This window comes from Leiobunum rupestre, chromosome 4, assembly GCF_980474605.1.
Source record: "Leiobunum rupestre chromosome 4, qqLeiRupe1.1.hap1, whole genome shotgun sequence".
NCBI lineage: Eukaryota > Metazoa > Arthropoda > Arachnida > Opiliones > Sclerosomatidae > Leiobunum > Leiobunum rupestre.
The window spans coordinates 66,865,653-66,884,592 of NC_143387.1; the positions used below are offsets into that span (position 1 = coordinate 66,865,653).

Consider the following 18,940-nt stretch of genomic DNA (forward strand, 5'->3'; position numbering starts at 1 on the left):
TGTTTTAGGTAAAAACTGTAAACAAAAGTTGAACTTACAAAAAATTGGTCATCAATAAAAATGCAAAAAAACAAAGAATATTTTTCACGGTTTCTAAGTTACAGACTGTTGGCGCCATCTGCTCACACTTCTGGTAGTTAAGATAAAAACTTATTATGGAAGAATCGTTTTCTTTGACCAATGCGCAACAGTATATAAGAAAAAATGTAGTCCGTATTTTTCTTTGGCATATAGAAATTTAAAATAATGTTTCACACTTTATATCATAATGATGATATTTTAAGATTATAGCCGCGTTCACACCTAGCTTTGATATCGATTCAAATCGATTCAAAACGTTTTGAAGGAGTTGCGTGAACCAGGCTAAATCATCGAAAACAGATGTAAGTTAAGCTTTATCGGTAAAGAAAACTAAGCAGAAAACCACAGAAATTACGTTATACGAAAGTAAACTAATCTGATAGGAACTCATAAGTGAATTCTAGGAATATATATAATTGACAATTATTACAGAGCATATAGCGAACTTCTTTTATCGAGTAACCAAGGATCTTAAACCTAGTTGTGAGTCCTTCTACGCAGTTGTCGGTCCACGAGGTAAAACGGATCTCGTCTTTTAGCACTGAACTTAAATTGAAACAGATAAGCTTATTAAAAATGGAAACCTCGTATCTGTATACATTACCCAAATTATAATTTGAGCTATATGGAACGCTGGTAATTTAGTTCCCCATCGCTTCACTTTTTAATTTGCACACACGCCCTTTAATTTATAGACGACATCAATTGGTCGAAAGCCCTAATTTACCAAAATTGTCCTCTCTTAAAAATGGAGTATTAAGTTCCATATTTATGGGAGATCTCCCAATTTCATATTTCGCTCACTAGGGGGTCCAGGGTTACCAGAATTTACCGTAAAACGGCTTTAGTTACGTTAAAACCCAGTGATGATGTAGGTGACGTTCAGATGCATTCGTTAGTAACAAGTCGTCGAGCTAGTTACTTTGAAAACAGTACATTAAAAATAAGTCGAGGTGTTAATTTGTACAAAAACCAACTGTGGCGCTAAATACGTATATAACCAGTCTTTTGCGAGAGGAATGTTAAAAACACATCATTATGTTCAAAACCATTCGTGGCGCTAGTTACCTTTAAAAGCAGTTGTGGCGCTGACTACCTTCAGAACTAATCTTCGAGCTAGTTACGTTCAAAACAAACCGTGGCGTTGGTTACCTTAAAAAAATAGTGGCGCTAGCTGCGTTGAAAACAAATCGTGGCGTTAGTTACTTTAAAAAAATAGTGGCGCTAGTTACGTTCAAAACAAACCATGGCGTTGGTTACCTTAAAAAAATAGTGGTGCTAGTTACGTTCAAAACAAATCGTGGCGTTAGGTACCTTAAAAAAATAGTGGCGCTAGTTACGTTCAAAACAAACCGTGACGTTGGTTGCCTTAAAACAATAGTGACGCTAGTTACGTTCAAAACAAATCGTGGCGTTGGTTACCTAAAACAAATAGTGGCGCTAGTTACGTTGAAAACAAATCGTGGCGTTAGTTACCTTAAAAAAATAGTGGCGCTAGTTAAGTTCAAAACAAATCGGGGCGTTGGTTACCTTAAAAAAATAGTGGCGCTAGTTACGTTCAAAACAAATCGTGGCGTTAGTTACCTTAAAAAAATAGTGGCGCTAGTTACGTTCTAAACAAATCGTGGCGTTGGTTACCTTAAAAAAATAGTGGTGCTAGTTACGTTCAAAACAAATCGTGGCGTTAGGTACCTTAAAAAAATAGTGGCGCTAGTTACGTTCAAAACAAACCGTGACGTTGGTTGCCTTAAAACAATAGTGACGCTAGTTACGTTCAAAACAAATCGTGGCGTTGGTTACCTAAAACAAATAGTGGCGCTAGTTACGTTGAAAACAAATCGTGGCGTTAGTTACCTTAAAAAAATAGTGGCGCTAGTTAAGTTCAAAACAAATCGGGGCGTTGGTTACCTTAAAAAAATAGTGGCGCTAGTTACGTTCAAAACAAATCGTGGCGTTAGTTACCTTAAAAAAATAGTGGCGCTAGTTACGTTCTAAACAAATCGTGGTGTTGGTTACCTTAAAAAAATAGTGGCGCTAGTTACGTTCAAAACAAATCGTGACGTTGGTTACCATAAACAAATAGTGGCGCTAGTTACGTTCAAAACAAATCGGGGCGTTGGTTACCTTAAAAAAATAGTGGCGCTAGTTACTTTCAAAACAAATCGTGGCGTTAGTTACGTTCAAAACAAATCGTGGCGTTGGTTACCTTAAAAAAAATAGTGGCGCTAGTTACGTTCAAAACAAATCGTGGCGTTGGTTACCTTAAAAAATAGTGGCGCTAGTTACGTTCAAAACAAATCGTGGCGTTGGTTAACTAAAACAAATAGTGGCGCTAGTTACGTTGAAATCAAATCGTGGCGTTAGTTACCTTAAAAAAATAGTGGAGCTAGTTACGTTGAAATCAAATCGTGGCGTTAGTTACCTTAAAAAAACTAGTGGCGCTAGTTACGTTCAAAACAAATCGTGGCCTTGGTTACCTTAAAAAATAGTGGCGCTAGTTACGTTCAAAACAAATCGTGGCCTTGGTTACCTTAAAAAAATAGTGGCGCTAGTTACGTTCAAAACAAATCGTGGCGTTGGTTAACTAAAACAAATAGTGGCGCTAGTTACGTTGAAAACAAATCGTGGCGTTAGTTACCTTAAAAAAATAGTGGCGCTAGTTACGTTGAAATCAAATCGTGGCGTTAGTTACCTTAAAAAAATAGTGGAGCTAGTTACGTTGAAATCAAATCGTGGCGTTAGTTACCTTAAAAAAACTAGTGGCGCTAGTTACGTTCAAAACAAATCGTGGCCTTGGTTACCTTAAAAAATAGTGGCGCTAGTTACGTTCAAAACAAATCGTGGCCTTGGTTACCTTAAAAAAATAGTGGCGCTAGTTACGTTCAAAACAAATCGTGGCGTTGGTTAACTAAAACAAATAGTGGCGCTAGTTACGTTGAAAACAAATCGTGGCGTTAGTTACCTTAAAAAAATAGTGGCGCTAGTTACGTTGAAATCAAATCGTGGCGTTAGTTACCTTAAAAAAATAGTGGAGCTAGTTACGTTGAAATCAAATCGTGGCGTTAGTTACCTTAAAAAAACTAGTGGCGCTAGTTACGTTCAAAACAAATCGTGGCCTTGGTTACCTTAAAAAATAGTGGCGCTAGTTACGTTCAAAACAAATCGTGGCCTTGGTTACCTTAAAAAAATAGTGGCGCTAGTTACGTTCAAAACAAATCGTGGCGTTGGTTAACTAAAACAAATAGTGGCGCTAGTTACGTTGAAAACAAATCGTGGCGTTAGTTACCTTAAAAAAATAGTGGCGCTAGTTACGTTGAAATCAAATCGTGGCGTTAGTTACCTTAAAAAAATAGTGGAGCTACATGTAGTTACGTTGAAATCAAATCGTGGCGTTAGTTACCTTAAAAAAACTAGTGGCGCTAGTTACGTTCAAAACAAATCGTGGTCTTGGTTACCTTAAAAAATAGTGGCGCTAGTTACGTTCAAAACAAATCGTGGCGTTGCTGGTTACCTTAAAAAAATAATGGCGCTAGTTACGTTCTAAACAAATCGTGGCGTTGCTGGTTACCTTAAAAAAAATAGTGGCGCTAGCTACGTTCAAAGCAAGTCGTAGCACGCGTTAGCGGACGACTTTTCAATTACGAATTAACTCCCCTGTAAAACCTAACTGTATATAGGCAATGGATAATATTTTGAGTCGCGGCATCTACCACGACGAACTCTATATGATCGCTCAACTGTAATTGGGCCTTTAATCAAGGTTAATGCGGGGTTTCCGAAGAGATCAATGAGGATTTACGAGCCGAACCCGATGCTTTATTCGGGACATAAAGCATCCTAGGGGTCCCAGTTCCGCTTAAAGGCCCAAATTGGTCCGCTATATTCTCCATCCGTTCTTTATGTCTTTTTGGGGGTCCGCGGCGCTTATAGGCAAATGTCCGCCGTCATTTTATTGTCCCTGTCCCTTTTATAGCTCAAAGAGCTCTTTTATTTTCCTCTCTTCGCGGTGAAACCTATCTCTAAAACTACCCGACTCATAAAATTCGGCGAGCAGGACAGGACGTACAACCACCGTCGTATATTGGAAGGGTCTCTCTTTGTTTATTATAGCTTAGCCAATGTTTTGTCCTCATTTTTTTGTACTCGCGAAATTCATGAAGCGGACAATTTACGTACTTCCGTACGACTTCGGCGGATACTGCTTTATATTCGCGGATACATCTTTATGGCTTATTTTAAAACATTAATTACGGCATTATTAAAAAGAATATTAAATCGAGAAAATATTAATTTATATTTAGGGACAATGACTATTTAGAGACGATCCACGGGGTTCATGGTCGAATTTTCCTCCGACACGAATAAGGGGTAAGTTAAAAGGTCACCGGCTTGTACTTCCATCACCTTGGAAGACGTCAATGGGCATTGGGTAATTGGTGGATCTAAAAATCCATATTGCGAGTGAATATACTGATATATAAGAACTAAGAATAAAAGTTAAGTTAGAACACAAAAGAGCGTGCGTTTATTAGCATAAAATACCAAGGCAGGACTGCCAGAAAATAGAAAAATATATATCCCAGGACACAGTGACCTCTAACATATACGCCACCATGTTAGGGTATAAAGGTAGTATGCCTGCTATACCTCACAATTTAAAGTTACTGTCCCGCGACAAAAAGTAATTTTGAAATCAGTCAATAGTCTTTTAAATAAAAAATCATTAATAGTCTATTATAGAGTTTGTGTTGCTGCGACTGCCCATAAAACTGGTTTGTCTATGATCTTTAATTTGAAAAGTTGGTTTGTCTATGGTGTCTCTTTATATTTCCAAAGCTGGGAATTTTCTATTCATAGATCTGGCAACATTTTTCAACAGGGGCCGCAAGACAGTCAGAAAGATTTATTTAACCGCCTATTAGCCCATTTATTTTTCTAAGCCTAACGCCGGAACTACTGACTCAACCATGACTCAACACTATTCAAATCTGCTCGTTCCTTCAGCAACTGAACTCAACTCCAACTCGAATCTACTTCTCCCAAATGTTAAGTTAAAAGGAACCACCTATGAACTGCATTGCAAAGGATGATAAAATTAGCGAATAAGTCCCAGTCCGAACATGAAATCAAGTCTTTCCTAGTAGAATCTATGATTCTTCCAACATTAATTCATTTATTTAATTTGCAGCAACTAAACTTCATATATTGTTCATTTACAAACCATATCTATTTATTGTCAGGAATACATAACTCTACTTGGAATGCTTATCGAGGCAGATTTTCGTCTCGATGTGGCTGACTACATGTTTTTTGACGTCACTATTTTAACTTAACAAACAATAACGTGAGAGGGGAGCGCGCGCAAAGGGGATTTTTTCTCTCGTAGGCGGGGCTAAAGCCGTCAGAGTGATCTTACCATACGCAATACGCCAGGATAAGCATTCCAAGTGGAAGTATGGATTCCTGTTATTGTTTATTCTCTATCCTTATTTTGTATTTTTATGTCATAACCAAATCTGACTTATTGTATATATTTTATCTTCCATATTGCAAACCTAACTTTATTCCGGCTAAATAAAGCTTTTTTATACTCTATCTCCGTGCAAGAAGCAAATTGGGTAGGGTTGTCCTTAGCGAAGTTATGAGAAAACAGACTATTAATATAAAACTATGAAGTTACGCTAAGCCATACGCCTGACACTCGCATGCAAAGTTGCGTAGTTAGAATGCACGCGATACGGTTGGAAATAGGGCGCTTGGAAGATTTAATCGCGAAGGGGCGCCAACATCAGTGATTGATTTGCAAATCCTGGTAATCTCGCGGCTACCGAACTTTTCTTTTCCGACGCGACGTCCCCGTTTAAGCCTCGCCTTCTTATCAAACAATGCGGACCTGACACAAGGTTTCTTTTCTCCAATCTTCTTTCTTTCTTGTCTCTCTTCTTCGAGATTTTTTGCTGAACTATCCCAATTTAGGCGCTATATTTTTCTTTCTAAGACTTTTTTTTCTTTAGATAAGAAAAATATTAAAAAAAAATATATATAGAAGCTTTCTCGCTGTCCTTTGATAACAGCAGCTCCAGCGGCATCGCTTAGCCTAGGTTTTGACGCCAATAACCTCCCAGGTGATGCTTTTTCCGCTGGGGGTTAGTGGCTAAGATACGCTTCGCGATTCTATCAAATTCCAAAGAAAAGCCTTGACTGACAATCTCGGCTATCTGACGATGTTTGCGCCAAAGAATGGCGCTATTACTACGGAAAGAGTGGTACGGGCCTGATAAAAAGAGCTTCAATTCATAGAAAGTCTTCTTTTATTTGCTTATAGCTTTTTCTCCACGTCCAACTAGCATTTTTTTTGGGTAAACTCCTCTATAGAAAGAACTTTTAAATTGCTTGTATTTCGTCCCGACGGGTTTTAAAATGCTAATACGGCTATTATACTATTCAACCTATTTTATTCAACGCAATTAGACTAGGATAATGATCTTTGTATACGAGATAGAAGCTTCACCTTACACATAAGTAGGGGTGGGCGAATAAAAAAATATTTTGAATAGTATTCGTTTGCTTCGAATTGATTATTCGATTCGAAGAATGGAAATTTAAATTTCGTGAAAATAAATTTTTTTTAAAACAATTCGGACAATCGTTTCACTTAGGAATACCTCTTATCTAAACGAATAATCGTTTGAAAACGAATAAAAACCGAATACACGTTTGAAAACGAATAAAAACCGAATAAACGTTTGAAAACGAATAAAAACCGAATAAACGTTTGAAAACGAATAAAAACCGAATAAACGTTTGAAAACGAATAAAAACTGAATAAACGTTTGAAAAGGAATAAAAACCGAATAAACGTTTGAAAACGAATAATAAACGAATAAAAACCGAATAAACGTTTGAAAACGAATAATAAACGAATAAAAACCGAATAAACGTTTGAAAACGAATAAAAAGCGAATAAAAACCGAATAAACGTTTGAAAACGAATAAAAAGCGAATAAAACCGAATAAACGTTGGAAAACGAATAATAAACGAATAAAAACCGAATACACGTTTGAAAATGAATAAAAACCGAATAAACGTTTGAAAACGAATAAAAACCGAATAAACGTTTGAAAACGAATAATAAACGAATAAAAACTGAATAAACGTTTGAAAATGAATAAAAACCGAATAAACGTTTGAAAACGAATAAAAAGCGAATAAACGTTTGAAAACGAATAATAAACGAATAAAAACTGAATAAACGTTTGAAAATGAATAAAAACCGAATAAACGTTTGAAAACGAATAAAAACCGAATAAACGTTTGAAAACGAATAATAAACGAATAAAAACTGAATAAACGTTTGAAAATGAATAAAAACCGAATAAACGTTTGAAAACGAATAAAAAACGAATAATCGTTTGAAAACGAGAGTAAAACTTCTGTCAGGTGACTCAGCGACTGGTCGCGTTTCATTTCATTTGTTTTCGAGAGTGACGAGTTAAGTGTAGGGCAGCTTATTTCTAAGGTTTAAAGCATTTGGGCAAGAAATTACTGAAATTTAAATAAAACAATGACTCCAGGGAGAGTTATTTAGATTTTTACGGCGAAATGTCGGACGATGACGATGAAGCTTGTGGTGATTCGCGATTGGACGGATCGGTTTTTACGGCCACGCCATGTAGTTCAGAACAAGCTAGTCCAAATACCGGCGAAGACAGAAGAAGAAAGAACCGTAGTGGCGTTTGGACCTTTTTTGAAGACTTAATTTTTAAATAATTTAAAACACAATTCCGATTAATTCTGACTCCTAAATCAAAGAGGCTAAAGATTTTAATTAAATTTCTAAAATTTTCAATGATTTTTGAAAACGAAAAATCATTTTAAAATAATTATCCCTTAGATTAAAACGATTAATTGGAAATTCGAATAATCGCCTCTTAAAAATCGATTCATCGAATTCAAACGAATAATATTCGATTTTTCGATTAACCGAATCGAATTTCGAATAGGCCTTTCTATAAAGTAACATTGGTTTTCTTGTTTTTATGTATCGGGCGCGTCACTCGTGACGTAGAAGTGACGTTTCACTATGAAAATTCGACGAGTCACCCTTTTTATAAAGATCTAACCTTCAAAACTGAACTGAACTCCTACGTATGTCGTGACGAAAGCGATACATTAAAACAAGTTCGGCAAGCGTAATGACTTTATAGAAAGGACTATTGGGATTTACTTTTCGATTCGTTTCCGAAATTCAATCTTCGCCCACCTCTACACATTAGTGTTCGGTGAGTTTGGGCATTGCAGACGAAAATAGGTAAATCTTAGACAAAATGCAAAAATAATTTTTAAAAGATGATATTAAATTAGTGGTTTCTACTACAAGCCGCAGTATTTCTCTTAATACCGATGCATAAAATCTAATCTATTTTGCTAGGAATCGATGCTCAACCACGCTTGGGGCTTTCACTCTTAAACTTTAAAAAAGAATGTATTTAGGTTATCAAGAACGAACGAGTTTTTATATCAGGCCTACATATGCAGTTAAAATTACGATTCTCAGGCAGGCTTAGGTAGTACTTCTCGCTCCTGTACGTTCTCAGTAATTTAAATACGTTCCCGATTTAAATAATATTAGATATTAAACGTTTGGTAAATAAAATATTTCTAACTCATAAAGGGAGTAGAAACTAAATATAACAATCATCTGCTAACCAGTCTTACGGCATGCGTTTAACGTAACTAGTGACAATCAGCACTAGATTCCTTTAAACCTGGTGGCCTAAATCTAAAACTCGTTCGTATTCCCTTTAAGTTTACGTTGTATTTTCTAGACCATTATGCAGTTTAATTCAGTTAATATATTCTATTGTTAAACTTTAAATTTAAATTTACCGAAAAAAGTTAAAAATGCAAATCAGTGGGTACTAAACTATACTTTTCAAACTGAATATTTTTTCCTCGCGTGTATGCAAAAAAAGGCAGTCCAATCAAAGAGTACCCATCCGTGGGGGAATAAAGGGGGGATAAACAGAGTAATAGGCTCGTTAAATCCCCACTATTTATAGGAAACTCCGGAACTAAAATAGGAGTAAAAAATGGCAGCGCGCGAGAGCCGAATCACTAGATTGGGCACGTTTGGAAATTTATCTCGGACAGATTCTTAAGCTTTCAGGGCACGTAGCGTTACCGCCTAGAGTAAAACTCTAGATAGTCGGGACACTTCACGACAAACAATTTCGCGCAGACTTTACCCCGGTTAACTAGTTCGATAACGGTGTTCACTAAAGCGGAAAATCCACTCTAAACTTCCCAGGATTAAAGTGTTCGTTGGTTGGGACTCAAATCTCTCCAAATTAGCTTATTAAGAGTTTTTGGGAACTCTCTTCTAGTCCTCTCTCTCTCTCTATCTCTATCTCTCTCTCCCTCACTCAACGATTTTAGGCCCTCAACTATTTTTTTATACACGCTTAGGATTCTTACGTCATTGTCGAATTTCCTAGTCATTTCCATATAGAAAATTTAAGGCCTCACTACATATTTTTTAATACTGCGCGTTACTCATAATTTAACTTATTGCTAATTTTTTAAATATCTGTAAAACACAGTAAGAAACTCTTTTTTCAAAATCACAAAAAATTTAATGTTCTAGAACATTTTTTTTATAAATTTTCAGATGAATTTAAGGTGATATAAGGTGGTAAAATAAGGTACATATGAGTAAAATCAAAGGATACTTTTATTTATTATCACATTACTACAAGTATTCAGTAATATCGTACGGGATAAATGTTTGCTTCATTATGCCATTTATATCTCGTCATTTTGGAGCTAGTATTTAAAAATCGTTGTAAGGGACGATTTCATTAGGTACCCCTCCAAGTAACATTTTTTGGGAAAGCCAATACCTCCTTCCCGCCGTGCTCCGCCTCGGTTCATACATATCTGCCTATATTCCTTCTTTACAGTGGCGTAGCTAGCATGGGTGACACCCGGGGTGGATATCATGGTCAGGTGTCCACCCCAAATCCAGTGGCGTCACCAGATATTCCAAACTGGTGGCGCTTAAGCCATAAGTACTATTCAGCCCTGTACCGTGCCTTAGGCTAAAGCGCCATTGAGTGATATAGGGAGAGGGGCTCTCCCAAAAAGTTTGTAAAGTTAAAATATTGAGGCCGGCTAGGAAAAATGAAATTGTTAATTCCCATTTTTAAGATCGAAGAAACTTTTAGCCAAGTGAATTACAAAAATTCTGAATTTTAGGAGGCGCTTTTCGGAAATTTTAGGTGGCGCTTCAGAAATTTTACAGGTGGCTCAAGCGCCGCCTAAAACACCCTAGCGACGCCACTGCCCAAATCACGCCCAAACGGGTGGCACCAGGGGCGGACCGTCCACGCCAGACTTGGAATTAGCGGGAGTCTTGGGGACAATGGCTCTTAATAAAAATCAGTGGGCTCTTAAAATAAATCATTCGAACGGGGGTTGCGGGCCACCGGGGCTCTCAATTTAATTAAAAAATATTTATTAAACATTTTACGGAAATTTCTGGAACATGATTTCATGGAAGAAGAAAGCTTTCTTCTTCCATGATGATTTGTACGCCGTTTTTGAAACTATGTTTTCCTACCCTATACGAGAGCGGGATCTAGCGTTACAAATGATTATGTGTGATATTATAATATACTTGCTTGTTTTAAAGTTAATTAATGTTATTTCCTATTTTCCCTACCTAATTTTAAACTTTTACCCCCAATTTCCCCCCCGGCTTGGGCCAGTGGCTCTTAATAAAAATAAACTTAAGGGGGGTTGGGGGCCCGCAGGGCCCCCCTAAAAAATATCACTATTTCCGAGCCTGGTCCACGCCACCCCCCCCCCCTAGCTACGCCACTGCTTCTTTAGTTAATCAAATTATTTGAATTTTCGTTAATTGTTTCGAGACTTGATTCTGTTTTTCTCCTTTGATAGGATCAAGTGCCAAAGAAAAATGGGAAGAAATTGAACGATAAGAGGATTCCGGAGCAGCAGCTTAAAGTAAGTCGGAAATCGGATTTTTCAAAGGCGCTTTTCTACGGCCTTATTGAAGCGAAGCCAGCTAGGCTTCCGAATCACCGGACTAAAATAATGAAATGTTGGCCATCGTTGTAGTCCTGAATAATAAATATTAATCGATTTAATTAAATTCCGAACATAATTTAAATAAATGCAAAAATGTGCCGTAATGGATTTCAAATTTCCATCTAGTCTAAGAAATTCCAGGTTAAAGTTTATAAAACGTAAGTCTATGTGAATCGGCGACCGCGTGAAAAACACTTGTGACTTACCGTGACTTTGTACCCTAGGAGGGGTTATAAAACCACCGTGTCTGTCTGTCTGTCTGTGGGTGGGTGGGTATGTCTGTCGGTCTGTGGGTCTCTCTGTCAGGCCTGCGAACGCGTTCGCATTTTCGAGGCAAAGGGTAATCACTGCGTACGCAGTTTCTTAGAATCAGGGAAAAGGTTTTTCCAAAAGCGCCCTCTTTTGTCATTGGGTGTAGTATAATTTTTTAATTACCACGGATACAGTTACGCTTCACTGAAAATTAAAAACTCTTCCGATGAGAGGTATATTTTGGCTTGCCAACTTGTTATAAATTCACATTGGCCTTCTTGTTTGCTGCTGCGTCACGGGTGACGTATCGATGACGTTTTACTACGAAAAGCCCTGGACATAAGAGTAAATTTGACGAGGCACCCTGTTTTTAGGCATAAACTGAACCACGGCCGTCTCGAGATCTGCTTCGCGCTCATAGCGGCCCAGGCAAAGATTTCCTCTCCTATGTATTTCCGCGAATACCTTTTTTTAACACTAGGAGCGCTGTCCTAGCCCCCCCTTAAATGTAAAAAATCAGCGGGATATTTAATAGTTTTCTATGGCGGTAAATTCATCTAGGTAATACTTTTAGCGTTGTTTTTCAAAAACTTCTGGAAAGTTTGGGATATAAAACTTACGATTTGATCTTTATCCAATAAGTTTTCATTTAAAATATTTATTTAATTAAAGTAATATGCTTATATTGAGTTTTATTAGTTAATTGCTAAGAATAACCAAAGTTTATTTTGCTTTTCACAGGTTTCAAGTTTTTAAGTTTTCAAACCAGTATTAGCATTTATTTTATCAGAATTTTAAATAAATAACCACAATATTATTCATATTATTATTATTATTATTATAAATAGCTTTAATATTCTTTAAATTAAGTTCACATTTCTCAAACTTTAGTTTTAAAATATTGCCTTTTTTTAATATTCAAAAATGCCCACCACAAAAATTTGTTGTGTTCCATTCTGTGAATCTAAGAAGAATATCAATGTATCATTTCATCAGTTTCCAGTTAATGAAAATTTATGCAACTTATGGACTAAGAACATATCTAGAAAAGATTTTGGGGTCAATGAAGCTTACGCATCACGCAAAAGATTTGTTTGTAGTGTACATTTTAAGGAAAGTGATTACTATGAAGGTCTAAAGATACGCAAATTAAAGAAAGGTGCCTTTCCAACTGTATTTCCTGATTATCCAAAATACATGCAACAAGACGAGGAAGTTACCAGGAATGTTAGAGAAAGAAATCTAAAGGCTCCACCATCAAAGATCTTAAAGGGAGCATCAACTTCAACTCTACAAGATGCAAGACTTATTCCAAATATTTCTAGCTCAAATGAACTTTCACTATCTGAGCCCTTCGGAAATAATGAAGTTGAAACTGAAATAACAGTTCCAACATATGCCATTTTACGAAATCAGCCAACTGCTGAAAGTTATCTACAGATGAAAAGAACCATTAACACCTTTAGGAGCAAAGTCTGGCGCCAAAACCAAAAATTACAAGATCTGCAAGAAATAATTGACTCACTTCGGACCCAACTTGATGCATTTAATAACCCTCCAGTAAAGAAGGTTCAACAACTGATGGCTGATGCTGATGACGAAAATGACGAGGCTATTTTCTTGCTGAACATAGTTTGCAACTATAAAAAAAAGCGTCCTACATGGAATGAAGCTGCAGTGAGACAGTGTGCTCTGTGGAACTTTTCTTCTCCTAAAGGGTATAACTACCCCAGGAAAAATGGAATCCTTTCCTTACCTTCCAAGAGAACACTGAAGAGATTTGTAGGTGGTATCAATGGAGAAACAGGTGTGACAACAGTCATCAAAGAACGACTCAGACTTGAAGCTAGCAGACTTGATCCTAAAGATAGATTCGTGTCAGTAATTATTGATGAAATGTCCATCAAGCCCCAAGCGATTTATGATAAAAAGTTAGACCGGATCTTTGGCTTGAAAGACACTGCACGGAACATCACTGTTGTTGTTGCTAGCGCAAGTGATGAACCACAGCCTAAAAAACCAACAGTCCCAGTAATTGCAAATCAGTTATTATGTTTCCTGATGAGTGGGATGTCAATGTCATTTAGTATACCAGCTGCTTATTATTTTTCAAAGCAACTTACAGGTGTAGAGCTCCACAAGTTAACCATTTTAGTTATCCAAGAAATAGAAGCTTGTGGTTTCTTTGTCATTAGATTAGTGACAGACAACCACAAAACAAATTGCGCCATGATGCGATTGCTTGGTAATGGTCCTCGCTCCACCCTTATACCAACAGTACCACACCCTGTGGACAAAAGCCGAGTTTTGAATCTTAGTTTTGATGCTAGCCACGTAATGAAGAATGTCAAAACTCGATTCCTAGAAACTGATAGTGAAGAAGGCTCTGAAGATGTTTCGGGTAAGTACGTTAAATGGACTTACGAGCTTCAAAAAGACGAAAACATCAAACCAGTTCGTTGCCTCACGAGAAAAGCTGTTTACCCAAGTAATATTGAAAAGATGAGTGTAAGGCGAGCAATAGATATATTTTCAACTCCTGTCATAGCGGCTTTGGAATATCTAATGAACTACCAAGGAAGTCATCCACAAGCGCACAAGTTTAAAACAGCAGGTGCAACTATCACTTATATGAAAGTTATTCAAAAGTGGTATGACATTCACAATGTAGCCACTATGAGTCTTGGATACAGGTCCAGAAATCAGAACAAGTGTCCATTCTTCTCTGTTAATGACGAGAGACTGGCTTGGCTAGAAAATGATTTTCCTCAATATCTAGAAAAAGTTCAAACCGACTGCGAGAAGAAAATATTGACAAAGGAAACATATGAATCTATTAGAATAACTTCATTGTCTACAATATCTTGCGTGTCATACCTCCTTAAATCTGGTTTACAATTTGTCTTGACAAGAAATTTAACGAGCGATGCTATTGAAATGTTTTTCAGCATCCTCAGGCAAATGGCTGGAGGGAATGACATGCTTGATGCAAGAGCCACTATATTCAGTTTGGAATCCATCCTTAAGAGAGGCACTATATCATTAACAAAACCTAAAACATCTAACGTTCCCCAAGACAGCTTCACAAATCTATCAGCCATGATTGACACCAGACTCGATGAATTTTCAACTATTTTTAACAGCAATGAAGTTACGTTACCTTCTGAAGTTACTGACATACTAAATGCTTTGGATGAGTACCCAGATACACAGAGATGCACCTTACGGCTAGCAAGTATCGCATACTTGGCAGGTTATGTAGTACAAATCCTAGAAGAAAAACATTTTTGCAAATTGTGCCTTGAAAATGTATCGCAGGCTAATTCTGACTCACCATTACTTGGATTGATAAAATTATCCGACAGAGGAAACCTTAGGTATCCCCAGCAAAGCTTTATCATGTTAATCGCTATAGTAACAACATTCATAGAGAGAGCTGTACCGGGATTCACCTGCAATTTTAAAAAACATTGAAATCCACTTGTGGCCAAAAATTGCTCTATGCCCTTACATCCAATGTGATTTGAATAATAATCACCCGAATGAAATTGCTGATTTAATTTGTAGAAAGGTCGTACCTCCAATTATCACAAATATTACCAAAACTCTGTCCGCAAAATTTGAGAAAGTGAAAGAACTTGTGCAAAAGCCTCTTTCTCGAAAAGTACTCAAGTTGTAAATTGTAGTTTTCTAAATTTTTCCTAACTATTATTATATTTATCAGATTTAAATACCTTCCAAGTTTCAATCACTATTTTCGTTCATAGTGATCTTCCAAGTGACAGTTAGTTAATTAATCCATGCCAGTATAAATTATCATTATATGTCAACTCTATTCCACCTAGTCAATACCTGTATAAATATATATATGTTAACCAATATTCTAACTTGTAAATACCTGTATTTTATGCGTTAACCGCTAACTCATATTCCACCTAGTCAATATCTAAATAAATTATCATACTATGTTAACCCATATTCCACATAGTCAACACATGTACCTGTATAAATTATTACACGTTAACCCATATTTCAACTAGTCAATATCTAAATAAATTATCATACTATGTTAAACCATATTCCACATAGTCAACACATGTACCTGTATAAATTATTACACGTTAACCCATATTTCAACTAGTCAATATTTGAATAAATAATCATACTATGTTGAACAATATTCCAACTAGTCCTGTATAAATTATCATTATAATACATCATCCCATATTCCAATATTATGTATTATTAAACTTATTTCGGCTCTTAAAAAAACAAGTCATTACCTTGATAATAAACTTTTACGTATTCTTCAAGAGAAGTCGCATTTGTTTACTTTTAAAATTCATTTATTTTACTACTTTAATTAAATTAAATTTTTAAACATTAATACAAAACAAAAGCCTCTGGAAGTTACTACATAGCAAAAATACAGCTGTAAGGAGAACCACTTGTTTATGTTTACATTTATATACAGAAAACGGCGACTTCTGGCTCCAGAATGACCAAATTTTAATAACGTTTTTCAAAACTTTACTTTGTGTTAAAAAATCTCAAGAGGTGTTTAACTTTTTTATTATTAATTCACTTAAATATTACTAAAAAAATATTTTAAAAAAAATTACACATTACGCGATAATAATTGAAATTCCAAAGTTCCGTGCAGTTCCTCCCATTCGATAACATGGCTGCGAATTTTCTCAAGGGGGGGCTAGACTAGCGCCAGAAAACAATGTGAGAAGTTTTTGAACTAATTTCCCATACGCGATTTTCGGACGATCGCCTGGGCCGCTATGAGCGCGAAGCAGATCTCGAGACGGCCGTGACTGAACTGAACTTCTACGTAATTCTTGACGAATGTACTACATAAAAACAAGTTCGGCAACCATAGCTTATTTTATAGAAAGGCCTATTGGGTGATATTTTATATTCCAATATTTTTAATTTTAATTAAATTTAATATTTAATTTTTGTGGTTTTAGCAAGAATGTTTATAAATCTTTAGATTGTATGTCGGGAGTTTTCACCCCTTCCATAAAAACTTATTGAGGTTAATGGTAATAGTAGGAGTAGGGGAGCTGTTGGCTCGCGTAGCATGAAGGGCTCGCTTGCCACCACCCTACTACGCATTGTAACCCGACCACCGGAATTAATGGTTTTAAAAGTCGCTTGATGACTTAGGCCTAAGGTTGTGCCTTGGGTATTAGCCTAGCTGATTATTATTATTATGATTATTATTATTAAAATATACTAAAACGAAAGTTGAAGTAACATTAGGATTTTTATTTAGAATTTCTTTAAAAAGTAACGTATCTCGATTTGCTTGATTTTTGCTCTAAATTTAAAGCTTGGTTTTCACGCGCGTGATAATTTATTTTACTTTACGCACGTATACATTTTTGTGCATCTCAAAGTTGAGTGACGTCCCATTAGGGCCAAAACACTTTATGGATCGCGTTAGAGGAAACTAAATTTTAGTTCGCTTACATTTTAATTTGATCCAGAACCTTTAAATTAAATTGGAATCTTATCGTTTAGGCGAAGTACATTATCCTTTACCAGAATCAAACCTTCCCAATTCGTCTTTCAGCGTCCGGGAAACCATTAAAATTCTCGAATTTTCATTCCATGTAAACCTCGATCAAACTATGTAACAACCATTATATTATCAATCGTTTTATGGCACAGACAAACCCCGCCGTTGTCCATCCGTGTTAGTTCCCCGAATGACTCCTCGCATTCCGAACTAATGGATGGCCAATAATCCTTTTCCGGGAAGAAAACTAGGACCAAATCTACGCGGGATTGCCTTCCGACCTATAAGCTTCGCGCTAAATCGTAACGTCATCTTACACACCGAGTTAAAAGCCGGGTACGTGGGTAAAGTATACGCTGATTTCGCCGCCATCCTACAAGTTAATGATGGTTCATTACGACATCATTATCCGCCGTACGCCGTATCTCTTCCCTGTTAAATCCAATAACTTTGAAAGTAAAATATAACCATCATTTTTCCCCATTCTTCCAATATGTCTTGGTCTTTCGTAATTTCTCTGGACTTTTTTTATTATTTTTTAGTGGAAAATTTAAAGACACAAATTTTGTTTTCTTTCATGAATTATAATCGGAAAGAATTATTGATTTTTTTCCAGTTAAATGAATATCTTATTTTTCACTTCTATCTGGAAAATTAATGGTTTTAAAAACTCTAAAAGATGAATGGCTCTTTTTTTTCGAATTTTTAATCTTCTTGGGCATAGATTTTTAGTAGAACCAAAAGTAAATAATACGTCTCTTATGAGAGCAGTGTCCATCTCCCTATGCTACTAATGTTATTCGCCTGAAACATTGAATTTCGCAAGCTGTAGCAGGATTCAAAAATGCATTAGATTTGGAAGAAAAAATAGTGCATATAGTTTATTTTCTAAAGCTATTTAGTAGGAAAAATAAGATTTACAAAGAAGTTAATATCCTGAGGCTGTTAGGCAGTGTCATTTTTATATTTTTCATCGTTTGGCGGAGTAATACGCGAGGTAAATTTCCAGCCGTGATGCGGTTTTTGTTTCCGCGATTTGGCGGGAAATTCAAGTTAAGTCAAAACTGGTTTCACATTTATGATCTAGACGGACACTTCTCTAGTTGGGGGTTTTATAAACTTCTGATGGTGCTAATTAAGCTGGGATGATTCCTTTTTATGACGCAGATGAATACTTTTCTTTTAAAATGAATATTATAAACTTCTGGTAGAACGTCTTTTGGTTTCCTCTTATTTTCGATAATGGTAATTTGACTAATGGATAAAAGGGCCGTCTCTCCATTCACCTTAAGACTAATCGGTTTTCATTTCTGGTCCCATTTAGCTATGCATTTTTTCCATTTTTTTTTAACATTTTATAATGGGGTAATATATTTCAAAATTTTATATACTTTGAGCAATTGATTTGAAATATTTCACGTAATGATGTTGGGGATTTTTTGAATATAGTTCTTTAAAGAACCAGTGTTATTAATATTTAATTTCCTAAAAACTTGTTTAGAGCTTATAAAAAAAGACTGGTTAAAAATAATATTAAAATAATTTTGTTATTTAAAATATTATAAATACTTAGTATAAATAAAAATTGGATATTATGTAAATATATAAATATACAATATATAATAATATTTATTTCCTTTACAATTTATTTTCCAAAATTGCATTTTTGGTGACGTTGTAACGCAGTTGCGCCACCTACCGCTAGTTGAGAGAAACGCAAATATCTCACCTCTCCCGAGCGAGTGCGTGGTTTTTTCTCCTTTTCGCCAAATTTTTGCTTAATGTAATGCAAGAGTCTTCTGCTATCCATCTCTGGCGCTAGAGGTAGGTGCGCTCAAGGGAAATGGGGGTCCCGAATATTTTGGGGTTACGCGAGTTATTTACGTTTTGAGTACTTGTAGGTCGAATATTTTTACAAATTATATATCGTTTATAGAGAACAGCCCCCACTATCATCTTACATT

The 18,940-nt window shown here is 36.0% G+C and overlaps 1 protein-coding gene across 2 annotated transcripts in view; it reads left to right on the plus strand.

The window, feature by feature from the left end:
* ASPP (Ankyrin-repeat, SH3-domain, and Proline-rich-region containing Protein) overlaps positions 1–18,940 on the plus strand; it is a 183,469-nt gene that overhangs the window by 82,816 nt on the left and 81,713 nt on the right. For both annotated transcript variants that reach the window (XM_090173941.1, XM_090173942.1), the window contains exon 3: positions 11,042–11,107. In XM_090173941.1, coding sequence (XP_090030067.1) covers positions 11,042–11,107 — 66 coding nt within the window. The remainder of the gene's footprint in view (positions 1–11,041; positions 11,108–18,940) is intronic.